Source organism: Chlamydotis macqueenii, chromosome 14 (genome assembly GCF_036417535.1).
Source record: "Chlamydotis macqueenii isolate bChlMac1 chromosome 14, bChlMac1.mat, whole genome shotgun sequence".
Lineage (NCBI taxonomy): Eukaryota > Metazoa > Chordata > Aves > Otidiformes > Otididae > Chlamydotis > Chlamydotis macqueenii.
The window spans coordinates 20539749-20552887 of record NC_141569.1 but is presented as its reverse complement, the minus strand read 5'-3'; the positions used below and the strand labels follow the sequence as shown (position 1 = coordinate 20552887).

Below are 13139 nucleotides of genomic sequence, written 5' to 3'. Positions count from 1 at the left end.
GAGGTCAGTTCAGTTCTTTGGCTGTTTGTGCCGGGATACAGATTATTGCCAGCAGTTACGCAAAACTACGAAGTCTGATAAACTACCTCCCCTTGTTTAAGATGCAGATATTAGATTTAATGGGAGTTACGCAGTAGGGCTAGTTTTCTTAAGAAATTAGGGATGCAGTTGAAGAGTTCCTGCTTGCTGCAAAGAGCTTTTGTTTTACCAAAAAATTCATCCCAATAGGGAAAGTTTGATTTATTGCATTACCTTGTGGCACCAGGGCTTGGTTTCCTTCTGTCCTCATTCTCAGCTCTGGGTGTCACAGCTTTGCAAGCTGGCTGGCCCCGGTGTTGTGGGTGGTGCCGTTGGAACAGCCAGCTGGCTGGCAGACCTGGGCACCGGGATACGTGGCCACCGCATCCGTAAGGCACTGTGTCGGCGCGCCGAGCTCACGCTGCCGGGGCTTTGGAAGGATGCTGCAATTGTTATTCTGGGTGATGTGTTCTTGAAAATCTCATGCTTTTCCTGGGAAAATGTAGATCTTTATGGAACTTTTATGCAGAAAAGAAACTGGGTTTTGCAGCCAGGTATAAAAAAGATGAGTTGACTGATCAGTCTCGCATTGATCCAGTCTGTTCTCCGCCTTCTGGAAGCAGATCTCTCACCTCTGAAAAGGCAGGGGCACTGTGTGGGCTGGCTGGCACGACCTGCAAGATGAGTATTTCTGCTGGTGCTTTTCTTTTGTGTCATGACCTCGGGATGCACAGCATTTAGAGCGATTGCAGCCTGGTGATTTAGAAGGGGCTACTGTGAAGGGCAAGAAGTTCTTTTTTATGTCCATGATAGAGTTTATAATGCTTTTTACCTTTGCAAAGTGATTCTCCAAAAGACTCTTTATTTAAAATAAAAAGCCAGTGACATTTTTTTCTCTATATTTAAAATTAACAATAGATCCTAGCTATGGCACATTTTGTGGGAGCAATGGGGCATCACCAAGCATCACTGTGTACAAGATACTCTAGCAGTAGCTCATTGCAGCAGGTAGGAGAGGTGATGCTTCTTTCAATACTGTAAATTTTTTCTGAGATTATCAGAAAACACCTGATGCAGCATCAGGTGCAAGACCTGCACCTGATGCTGCATCAGGAAAAGTCTGTTTTCATGAGTAGCTTCCAGAGTAGCTGAGATTGCTTTTCCCTCGGCCATCGACCAGCAGTGGGCTCGCTCGGTACTCTGGTGGGGGGTGCCACAAGAAAACCACCTGCAGCAAGACATGGCATCGGTGACGCAGCAGCTTCTCCTCTCTGAAGCGGTTCTGGCCGATGAAGCCCAGCAGGGTACGAGGGGCCTCTGCTCCTGCCGAGCTGCTGGCTTTAGGATGAGGTGCAGAAACGAAGGGCTGGTTCCCAGGCGTCTGTGGTGCCACAGAAGTGTCGTGGAGGTGTTGCTGGGAGCCTCCTGGCAGGTAGCACTCAATCAACATACTTTGGGAGCCAGACAAACTGCATGAACCACGTGGACATTTCTTGTTCCCACAAATTTGTGTGGCTTTGGAGATGCCCATTTTAGGAAAGAAAGAAAACAATGAAAATTCCGAGTAGTAGCTAAACATTTTGCAGTTTGCAAGGCAAGACTCACTGCTTTCTCACTTGGAAGAGGCTTTGTTGTGTTGGAAACTACTCTAAGTGTTTTTTATGAACATAGTTGAAAGTGTCAAACACAAACTTCAGTAAATTTAAATTGAAATGAAACATTGTGGTTTGGCCGCAGCGAAATAGTTGGCTCCATCCAAAATAATCTTTTCCTTTTCTCTTTATCTAAGATGTCAGTACCCCCAACAGGCCAGAACAACCCCAGCGCTGCCTGTTCACTGGGTGGGAGGAGTGTTTGTCTCTGATACATGCCAGGCACGGTGCTGGTGTCATGGCAAGGAGGCTTAGGCTTTTGGAGGCTTTCGCTTCGTAACAAACGGTGTCTTGGTGGCAGACAGGCAGCTGCTAAGACACAAGTTTTCCAGGAGGATTCAGTAGAGTCCTGGGGTTGTAGCTCAACAGCTTTTCTGTCTCACTCAGCTACTGCACCACTCTGCTCCTTTGCGCTGCGTGCCCTAGCAGCCTCCTGGGCAGGGTGCTCACTGGGCTCGCACGTTGCTTCACTTTGTTTTGCTCGCAGTCGCGCCCAGGCAGCTGAAGTCCCACAGTGGCTGCGCTCGTGGATGGCTGCCGGCACCCTCCACACCAGACACGTGGATCGAGGCAGGCAGGAAGAAGGCGAGCTCTCGTATGCAAAGGGAAGGGACCACAAAATGGCCTGACCCCGTGCTTACCCTGTCAGCTGAATGCCAGCACTGGAGCGTGAGCTTGCAAATGGACTAGGTGGATGCAGCTCCGTAGGAAAATTGTATGGGGCTTAAAGCAAGGGTGTATGAATTGTTTAGTGGGAAGCTGTATGCATCTGTGTTAGAAGCAACTCTTCTCCAGTATCACTAGTGACCTGGAAGGAGAGGTACAGCACATGTGCAGGTGACAGTGATGTGAATGCCAGCTGGGGAGGAATGATCTCAACATGGTCTTGAGGACTCAGAGATGTGAGCCGGGAATGACAAGAAGAGATTTGGCTCTGAAGAGTACAAGCAAACAGACCTGGAGAAAGACTGTAAAACATAGATGCCATTGCAAATGTCATCAAGACAAGGAGGTGTTGTGATGAGACCCAGAAAAGTAATTGCCTGTGTGTTGCCTACTCTTCAGAGATGATCTGGGTGAGTGCAAAGCTGGTTGCTGATGGTCAGCCCTAATTCTGAGGAAAACCATAGCGGAGACCAGCTGGAGCTGCGTTTGCTCTGTCGGTTTACCTCGGACAAAAGCTTTCCCTACATGGACCCCTTCCATCATCACCTCTGTGAAGAAGTGGAAGGCGGAGAAGGTTGATTTTTCTATTGGGGAGCAGTTGCTATGGATGGCCGGAGGAAATGGGAGGAAGAAACAAAAAACAAACATGTCAGCAGCCTTCCTGGAGACAGGGCTGAGAAGCTGGAAAATGTAGCTGGACCTTGGCTTTTTCAGCTGGGTTGGCTCTTGGCTGTGGATTGGATCCAGCAGCATCTTTCCCATTGGTCTGCAGGGAACAGCCAAGCTCCAATTTACAACGCATGAATTTGGATCTGATAACGAGTGTTTCTTTTCAGCTGAGGGGGGAAAAGAAGTGATCCTGAGCAGTTAGCTCAGACCTTTCTAGTCCTTGCTCTGCACATTAAAGGGGGTGAGACAGGTTCCTGTGTTTCACAGACTCAGGCTAGCCCGTCTGTGCTCTGAGGGAATTGAGTCATTTCAGTGGAAGTCCAGATGCTCTTCTGTAGCCAAAGCTCACCCCGTGGAGGGAGCTAAGTGTGAAGTGGAAGCTGTCTCCCTCCAGGCTTGGCATTAGCATTTTGCCAGGAGTGATATTTTGGGGTGAGCAGTCTCCTCTAGCCCAGACACAGCAGGAAGGAAGGAGGGACACAGCTGCTGCAGTGGGCGCAGGCATCTCCAGTGGGTCGGTGCTGTGCGCCATTGTCCCCATTGCAACAGGCAGCATGACGTCCAGATGCCTCGCTGCCCCATCCTGGGTGCAGGTGTGGCTGCAGACGTTGTTGTGGAGGCTGTGGGATGTGTCCTAAAGAACGGGATTGTCACCTTGTGCCATGTAAGCCTGCATCCTCAGCCATGCTGCCATGGGTCAGGCCTCAAGAATACTGGCAGTGGATTACAGATCGTGAGATGACACAGCAGTCAGGCATGCTGTGCTCTTTGTTTGCAGCAGCCATGATCGCTGATAGCATCCTGCTTTGCTGGTGCCTGTGACTGTCACAGGCTCTGGGGTAGCACTCCAGCGAGAGCTTTAAGGCGTCCCTGTGCTTGTCGTGGATGCACAGGAATGTCCACTGTGTCACAGCAGTGACCTGAGATCCTCACTCTGTGCTTGGGCACCTGCCAAAACCCTGTCCCAGCCATGATCCAGCAGCCTGGGTAGCTGGTGTGCCTGGAAATGCTTGGATAGCTGCTGTTTCAGCAGTCACCCCCAGAGACCCATCTGCGGGCAGCCCCATGTCGCACAGACTGGGTCACAATGCCTATGTTTTTGCTGGGATGAGGTAAAGTGAGTTGAGGTTGCACAAAAAAGCTTTGCAGAAGTTCTGTGTTAGTGGAAAAAGGAAGCAGCAGGTTGCACCTTTCACATCATGGTGAAACAGCCGAACCTAATAAAAATCCTGTTTCTCAACATACATGTTAAAGAAGTGAGGAGGGACCTGATTTGTCTTAAACCTTCCCATCGTGTCAGAGACTGATGTATGAGGGAGTGGGGAGAGAGGCAGAAGGGACTGAGCTGCTGTTGCCAGATGCAGCAGATGCTCTGATCCCACGTGGGAGAAGAGCTGTGTCACCGTCGCAGCTGCATTTACCGTGCACGGGACACGAGTCTGGATCTGTTTGTGGGTGGGGTTTGGGTCCGACTGTGGTTTACAGCATCTGGTTTTCTCTGGGATGTAAAATAGATGATGCTTCCAGGGAGCTGAGCCAGCCTGCTGGCGGGAGGCCACCCCAGCTGGGGGCCCTCAGTTTGAGAGATGCCTGTGGAGAGATAGGTCTTGTTTGCCTGGCTTTTGTCAGTTAGGGAAGGGGTGCCCATGTGCTCCCCATGTGTGCTGGCCAGGGGTATCAGACCTCCCACAGGGGATGCAGTGAGGTCTTGATGTCCATGGATTTTCCTTTTTTCTGGGACTCTTTGCTGTGACAACTCTTCGCTGTCCTCTGCTCGCGGCTGAGGACGGAAGAGTTATTTCTGAGCATTTCTTTGGTGCCTTGGATCACCGCTTGCTTGGCCAAGAGCCTTCTTGTATTAGCATTGCTGGGAGGATCCTGTCCAGGTTGGGAGTCTGTGGGGCAGGCTGTGGGGCTGGGGCTGTCAGAGTTGCTGGCGGGTGGGAGAAGGGCTGAGGGGGGACGGGGAGGGCAGCAGCAGCACCCTCCAGCAGCTGCACCAGCCATGTGTCCCATGTGCCCAGCCCATCACCAGGCATCTCTGCCGCGCTGAGGGCCGGGCAGGGGAAGAGTAAATCTGATTGGGAATGAAATGTCATTTCATTTTTTCCTGCAAGCCTGGTTGTATGCTCTGCTACTTCTGCTTCTTTGCCGTACTGCTGCTGTACTTCTGGACCCTACCTCTGCGCTCAGATTTTAAGCCCTTGACCCCCGAGGCCATTTACAGACGCAGTTTTTGCCGCCAGGTACCCTCAAGTTCTGCAAGCCCGCCGCCTTCTTGCTCCTGTGTTTCTCTCCCTTTTTCCTGCTACAATTTCTGCCGAGCTTTCCGCTCCCCTCCGGACACGCGGCTTTCCCAGCCCTTCCTCCCCGCTGGGGGCAGCGCGGCCGTCCCGCAGCCCGTCCCGCAGCGCCTGCGGTGGGGCTGGGGGCTGCGGGGGGCACCACTCCAGCCCCCGGGAGGCCGTGGTCCGTGTTTCCCGTTACCAGGCTGCCCGGGGGAGAGCAGCTCCCTTGCTGCTGACCCCACAGCCTGGGCAGTGAGGAGCTCTTACAGAGCCCAGCCCTGCCCCGTCCGAGCTGCGGATTCGGGGAGCCACCACCCCCTGCCTGCTGCGGGAGAGGAGAGCGATCCGGCATCCCGGGTCTCCCTGCAAGCCTCGCCCCGGGAACGCTGCTGTGCGTCCTCAGCTCGGTTGTGGTTTTCAGCCTAGGTTGGCTCTTCTGAGGCTTGCTAGACAAGCCGCACGGAGAAAACATCAGCTGGGCAGGGAACTGGTTAGTGGAAACCCAGGGGCTTGTGTCAGGGAGAGAGCGAGAGAAAGGCAGGAAATCATCAATGTACATAATCAGTAACAAAACTGGGGTGTACAGGCTGCTCTGCTGGGCTCTCCGCATTTCCCTCGTGCCTTTGAAGGGAGGAACAGGAGAGAAACGATTATCTGCCGGAGCTGGCGGGTGAAAAGTCTCGCCCAGTCGCTGCTGATGCTGGCAGTGGTGCCAAGCAGAGGGATGGGGCCCTGGCAGTGCCCGGTCCTGCGGGCTGCTGGGGCATCCTCGCGGCCGGCAGCTCACCCCCAGCCTTGCCCTCCTGCGGGTCACTGAGCGGACCCAGTCCCAGGAAATGAAAAGCACTTGTTGAGCCACCCAACTCCAGGGCACTTCACTGCGCTGCAGCATTGGGCTGTAATTGAATTAATTGACCTTGAAGCAGCAGTCACTCATGTACACGTATTAGCATATTCCATTTGACATGTTTGGTTTCAATCTCATGTATTTCTGGCAGAGAGAAGAAACAGCTTCTACCCCACCTGGACACCTTCTCTGCATGCGTGCAGGGTGCAGGAGCTGTTCTGCAGGGGCGAGATTCCGCTGCTTTGCTGCAGAGATGGGTCAGTCCTTGCAGTCGGGTTGGTCGGCTCTCGGAGGCCCTGCAGTCCTGCTCAGACTGTGGGAGTCCCAGGGGACATTTGCAAAAGCGCCGACATCCTATTGTCTGAAGGAGAGGCAGACGGGCTGTCCTGACAGGTCTGCTGAATGTCATGAGATTTGAGCCCTGATTATTCCATGGCTGGTTATATTTACTGTACCTCGGTTGTGCCTGTCTGTAAGAGCTGTTGATCACAGATGTGTAGGGCTGGTGGGATCTGCTTTCATCCTTTGGACTAGCGCTGGATCACCAGCGTCCTGGTCTTTACAGACAGGTGTTGAGCATTGACAGACCACAGAGCTGGGTTCATTTTAGTGACAAATTCCTTGCAGCAGCCCATGTTCTCCTCTGTGTTCACACCGCTGGTGTTCCTCGCCATGCTCCTGTCACCCTTCGTGGCTGTCCACAAACATCTAGTGCCACATTATCCCTGTAGGTGTTTCTGAGGGGGTTATGAGCTGTAAGAGTATTGCCATTTTAAAATAACTTTCAAATTGTCTGTGCTTCTTGTTGATAATGTTTTGAAGCACATGAGAAAGACCTCGCTGACTGCACCTGGAAGAGGTCCTATGGAAAAAAATGATCTTTTTCCATTTTGAATGTTTTGGGCCCAGGGCAGCATGTTTTACTGTGTATTTGTGCGAGTGTCACATAGCAACCAGGAGGAAGGCACATCTCTTCAAAAGGAGGGTCTGGAGTCACCGTGGTTGGCCAGCATCCAGGGGGCTGATGCAAGCTCAGCTCTTGAAACTGTCCAAGTGCTCAAGTCAGCAGCATCTGTCTGCATAGTCGTTTGTCTGTTATTAACTAATTAACTGCTACTCCAGACAAAGTAACATGGTACCATGCAGCACAGGGATACTCTTAAACTTTCTGGGAAACCAGTGAGTGAAGTTTCAGGAGGCTTGGCTACAGGAGATGAGGGTCTTTCTCACATCTCAGCCCCAGCCAGTCTAATTTCAGTAGGGACCGGGACCTGTTCTTGAAGCATCACAGCGAACAGTATGGTCAGGTACCTTATCTCTCCCCCACACCCTCTTTGGTCACAGCGGCCTTCCTGGCACTTGCAGACACCTCCCTGCTCGTGTATCCACTGCGGAGGGGGAAGGCTTTCAGCCCATCTCCTGCCGACTGCTGGGGTTCAGCAGCTCACAGGCAGCAGTGCCGGAACTGCAGGAAGCAAGGCAGCGGGTGTTGGTCCAGCTGAGCCAAGCAGCACATTCCATTTTGCAGATACCCTTGTAGTCCTGGCAGCAATAAGTAGGTTATGAAGAAGCTGCTGACTTTCACTTTAAGCTGGTGAGAGCTTTTTGGGTTTAGAATAAATATGTATTCAGTAGAACTTTCTAAGAGCTTCAGGGGAAGCACACATAGAGTAACAAACTCTGTGAGTAGTAAAAACTTTGGGCTGGGTTGCTGAGCCCGTGGAGACATCAAAGCTTGTGCTAAGGAAGGACTGCCATACCAATCTGTGTACTTAAACCCTTCAGCAAGGAGAATGTGAAATTAACACTGTTGAGTGTGGCCCTCCACTGAACCCCAGCAGCAGAGCACGTGCTCCAGACCATCCACTCTGTGATCACCCTCTTCTCCATAGCTTTGTAGCTGCCAAAGTTGGCTGCAGCGTCAGGGGCTGTGCACGCTCTGGTGAGCAGAGTGCTCTTCGGGCCGCTGCAGCCGTTGCAAACCATAGTTAGGTTCTAGTTCAGAAAGCAAACCAAAGCGAAGGTTGAGTGTTGATCATGCAGGTCAGACGGCCTGCTTTTCTAGCAGGAGCTGGAAAATTGGATTTGCAGCAGTGCTGGTGCCAGGTGTGGCTGTAAGATTTGGGTAGTGGAGGACACACCATTAGCTGCTGCCTGGCAGCAGGATCTGTAGGAAGATCTCACTGATGGTGTTCAGAACTCTGCATAAGAGAAGTCGCAGCTGGCCTGCCTTGGAGAGAAAGTGAGATTCAGGCCTGACCGTGGCTCTGCAGGGCAGTGGACTTGCCAGCAGCATCATGGATCGCATCAGACAGGAGAGGGCAGACAAGTTCTTCCCGTCCATCATAGCACAACTCCTGCTGACCCAGTCCTGATGCACTGTCAGTGGGGTCCCAGGCCCGGCATCATCTGTCTCAGCACACGGTGAATACTTGTAATCGATTCCACAATTTAGACCTTCCTACCAAGATCGCAGCTGAGGAAACACAGAAATCCTTCCCGCTTTCGGCACTCAGGTGTTTACATAGGACACAAGATTCCCAGAGTCAGGTGTGTAGATGTGTAGTGCATTTATTTTTAAAAATGTTTCCAGTTCTTGTGCTTGTGAAAGAAAGTTTAAGGTGTTTCAAATGCACTCCAGCAGTACCCCAAAAAATCCATTCTTTTAGAAATCTTTTCCATTTTTACTCACTGTTATTGCATGGCAAAGTTTCAGCTTGTGAAAGAGCCCTTTTGTGGCCTGCTCTCCTGGTTGCCCTCTCTGCAGACCTGGCCCTGCGCGGGCCGGCTGCATGCCTGCACCACAGCCACCGCAACCCCGGGAGTTTCCCCGGCGGAGGGGCTCGGGCCTGGGACCTGGGCTCTGCCTGGTACCTGGGGTGTGGTGCCCGGAGCCCGATACTCGATGTGCCGGGAGCGGTGCCTGGAGCCCGGTACGCGGTACCCAGGGTGCGGTGCCCGGAGCCCGATACTCGATGTGCGGGGAGCAGTGCCTGGAGCCCGGTACGCAGTACCCGGGGTGCGGTGCCCGGAGCCCGATACTCGATGTGCGGGGAGCGGTGCCTGGAGCCCGGTACGCGGTACCCGGGGTGCGGTGCCCGGAGCCCGATACTCGATGTGCGGGGAGCGGTGCCTGGAGCCCGGTACGCGGTACCCGGGGTGCAGTGCCCGGAGCCCGATACTCGATGTGCGGGGAGCGGTGCCTGGAGCCCGGTACGCGGAGCCCGATACTCGATGTGCGGGGAGCGGTGCCTGGAGTCCGGTACGCGGTGCCCGATACTCGATGTGCGGGGAGCGGTGCCTGGAGCCCGGTACGCGGTGCCCGATACTCGATGTGCGGGGAGCGGTGCCTGGAGCCCGGTACGCGGAGCCCGATACTCGATGTGCGGGGAGCGGTGCCTGGAGCCCGGTACGCGGTGCCCGGGGTGCGGTGCCCGTGCGCCCCCTGGCGGCCGCGGGCGGTGTCGTGGGCGGGGCGGGGCGGGGTCCCCGGTGGCGGCTGGCACGGCGGGCGCGGGCTCAGGCTCGGCTTTGTGCGGAGCGGTGCGGAGGGCAGCGCAGGCGGCAGCGGCGGGCCGTGTCGGGCCGGGCGGGCGTGCGGCGCCATGTCATACCAGGGCAAGAAGAACATCCCGCGCATCACGGTGGGCCCCGCGGGCGGGGCGGGGCGGGGCAGGGCGGGGGGCGCCGCCGGTGCCCGGGGCGGCCGGGAAGCACGGTGCTGGCGCTGCGGGCCGGGGCGGCGGCGCCGCGCAGACAAAGAGCCGCGGCCCGTCACACCGCCCGCGCAGGTGCCCCGGCTGCGGGCGGGGCCGCGCCCGGGCGGGCTCGGCCCTGGCTGGAGCAGCGCGGCAGCCGCCTCCCGCAGAGCCGCCTCGCCGGGCGGGCGCGGTGACCCGCCGGAGCCCGGCCCGGGCAGCGCATCGCGCGGGCGGGCTTCCCTGCGGGCGCGGCTCCCGCTGCCGTCCCGCCTGCCCGCACCGCGGGCGGCTGTTGCCGGGGAGCGGCGGGTCCCCGCTGTCCCCGGGCGCGGCCGGGGGTGCCCGCTGCATCCCGCGCCGTGCCGGGCCGCCGCTCTGCGCGGAGGATGGGGCCGGCGTGTGCTGTCCGGGGCGCGGGGAGCCCCGCTGCCCGCCGGTGCTCTCAGCGCTCCTCGGGGCTCTCGGGGCCGGCCCAGCTGGTGCCTTCCTCCGCCGGGTGCAGCTGCTTTCCCCGCGCCCTCGCTGCAGGAGGCTTGCTTCTGGGAAAGCGATCAGCTCTTTCATCGCCTTGATGGCTTTCCGCCGGCTTCCTATAGCTCTTGTTTTTCCCCCTGAGGACAGCTTTGGCCCCTTGAAGAAAGAGGAAAAACAAAGCACTCGAGCTTCTTTATTCTTTTTAATGTACAGATGCAAAGATAACGCTCCCAAAGAAGCACAAAGATCATTAAACACTGTAAAGAGAAATTCCTTTGTCAACCCAGATTCAGTTGCTGTAATAAGCAGTATTACTGCTTTACACATCTTGCCTTTTCTGTATCCTTAGACCACCATGGTGACAACATTACTGCTGCGGGTGGGATTTCTCCTGTTCTCTGGGGCTTTTTCTTCAAGCACCTTATGATAACGCTTTACCAATGTGCAGAGCTCATTCCTGCTCCTCCGGGATCCAGCAGGAACTTTCTCACCTCAGTGGTAACAAAATCTCATGAGTTGCTTTATTTCTCCCCTATTAAGTCCTTTTCTCAGCCTTCTGAAGCTGAAAATGCTGCAGGTGGGTAGTGTCTGTGTCGCTGATGTTACAGCTCTCTCCTCTGACTTCTGCAGCTTGTTGACGACCCTCCGGGACTCACTTGCCCTGTTCTGCAGCACTGTAGTGTCCTGGTTGGGGTGGAGGAGATGGCTCTGAAATTCTAGTCTAATGACCCATGTGTCCCAGGGGAAGCAATGAAGTGAAGTCAGGTGTTGAGTGATCTTCTCTATTTTGGTGGAATGGCAGAAAGAAAATCTCAGCTACGGTGTCTCCTCTAGAACGAAGTCTCCTCTATCCCTTTCTGCAGATTGTGGCCCCCCCCTAGGCATTGTTTTTATTGTTTATTCCCCCTCCTTAGATTTCCACCCCAGAATCTGTTCTTGCATGTCAGGACACATAGCGACTTCTGGGGATGGCAGATTATCAGCTAAGCTGTGCTTGTTAGTTAGAGAGATTTTGGGGACTGTGTTGTGCCATTAGGATATAAGATATTTCAGAGACATTTAAGGCATCTAAAGCATCACAGCTGGGGGAGGGTCTGGAGTATGAGAGTATACGGAGAATGACAGGGGCCAGCTTGTGCTGGCAGGTAGCTGACCTGTAGATCTCAAAGCTAATAGCAGTGAAGCTATGACTGAGCCAGCAAATGAAGGGAGCAGTGCCCTCCTCACCTCTTGTCACCCAAGCAATAGGCAGGTTTGGATTTTGTGAAGGATGTATTGGAAATGTTGAGGTACTGTTTGCACTGTCTCGTGTGATTCTGGAGATGCACAAACACTCCCTCTTGGTTCCTCTTGTACTCAGCAGTGCTGCAGTCAGAATTCTTAGTTTCTGACAATAACATCTGAAAAACCACAGCTTGCCTGTTGTATCTGTTTGCAGCAATTTCTGGTCTTTTCTAGGACAGCCATTTTAGTGGAGAAGCAAGGAGCATGAGTGAGGAGTGCATGTGTTTGTCCAAGATAAATGCTGTGGGAATTGTTCCCAGCCTGACTTGCAAAAGCCTGACCAAAAGCTACATGTGACAGTGTAACAGGCAAGACTGCAGCCATTGAAGGAAGACTGGGGCGTGTAGGCATATCTGTTGGTTGTGATGTGAAGAAAACATGAGGAAGGGAGGCTAACTGAGTCTTTTGGCTTTCTCAGTGGTTGCTTCATCAGCTTGGTATGGAAGTGTCGCTCTTCACTGTGCCTTGGGTTGTGCACAGAGCTTGAGAGACCAGTAAACATAGTATTGCTTTCCTGATGTGTGCTGATGCTGAGATGCCCAGCTCAGGAGAATAGTAATTTCAAACCTTGTTTGTCTATTGAGAGACACTTTATTAGTTCTTTTTCTTTGGTTGTTTGGAGATATAATCGAAATGCTTCCCCTCCTGCTGTCCACAGTATGTTTTCCTATCCTTGGAGAAAGAGAGGTGGAAGACTGAAGTGGGGAAATACCTTACCCTGGTTTCACAAAGTAAGTGTTAACAGAGCTGTTGGTTGAATCAAAATTCCCCAGTCTTTGTGCTTTGTTCACAAAAACTTCTCCTGTCTCAGGTGGACTGGAGTTCCCTTATTTTTTTCTTGGTGTGAGCCATGCCCATCCGATTCAACCGCCCTGTCACAGCCCACAAGCACCATCTCTGTGATGTCTCTGGCACCTCTAGGAACAATGAGGTCTGTATTGGGATAGCTAGTATGTTGTATCAGGTGCAAGTGGGGAGAAAAGCCTCGGTTACTGACTAGACAGATTTTGGTAAACTGGCAGCTCTCAGTATGACGTTTCTTACCATGCCCAGAGACCGAGGGGAACCACTGAGTGTAGCTGGTGGCTGGCCATCTATCCCTGCGATTCCAGCCAGGGGTTTTTCCATGCTATCGTGTGGTACATTAGTAAGGAGGAGACATCCAGCTACTGGTGAAACACCATTGCAATTAGTGTCTCCTCTTTTACATGGGAAAGAGCAGTAAAGCCATACACCTGCTTCCATGCTACCCTAATTATGCCCTTGTGTTTCATAAACAAGGTGAGCACTATTCTTGGCTGGATTCAGCAGCCTTCTGGAAGCTGCTACCTCTTTTTCCTTCTGCTGTGTCATACTGAGAAATGTTAAGAGACTCCCTGATATTTTGAGATCTCAAATGACTGGGCGATGCTTAAGAGCATCAGGAGCAGAGTGTGGGCATGAAGGAATGGGTAACAGTTTTGAAAGCTTGATCGTAAGTGCCAGCAGACGGAGAGACAGGGAGTGTTCAGCAAAAAGGCTTCCCAGCAGGGCAGGGGTG

The 13139-nt window shown here is 53.6% G+C and overlaps 1 protein-coding gene across 3 annotated transcripts in view; it reads left to right on the top strand.

The window, feature by feature from the left end:
- DPYSL3 (dihydropyrimidinase like 3) overlaps nucleotides 1-13139 on the top strand; it is a 47482-nt gene that overhangs the window by 15038 nt on the left and 19305 nt on the right. The window contains exon 1 of one of the 3 annotated variants that reach the window (XM_086758520.1): nucleotides 9652-9784. The exons of the other annotated variants lie outside the window; for them this stretch is intronic. Within the exon in view, the coding sequence (XP_086614646.1) occupies nucleotides 9746-9784 (39 nt within the window). The 5' untranslated portion in view covers nucleotides 9652-9745. Of the gene's footprint in view, nucleotides 1-9651; nucleotides 9785-13139 lie in introns of those variants that run through there. 3 annotated transcript variants of the gene reach the window in all.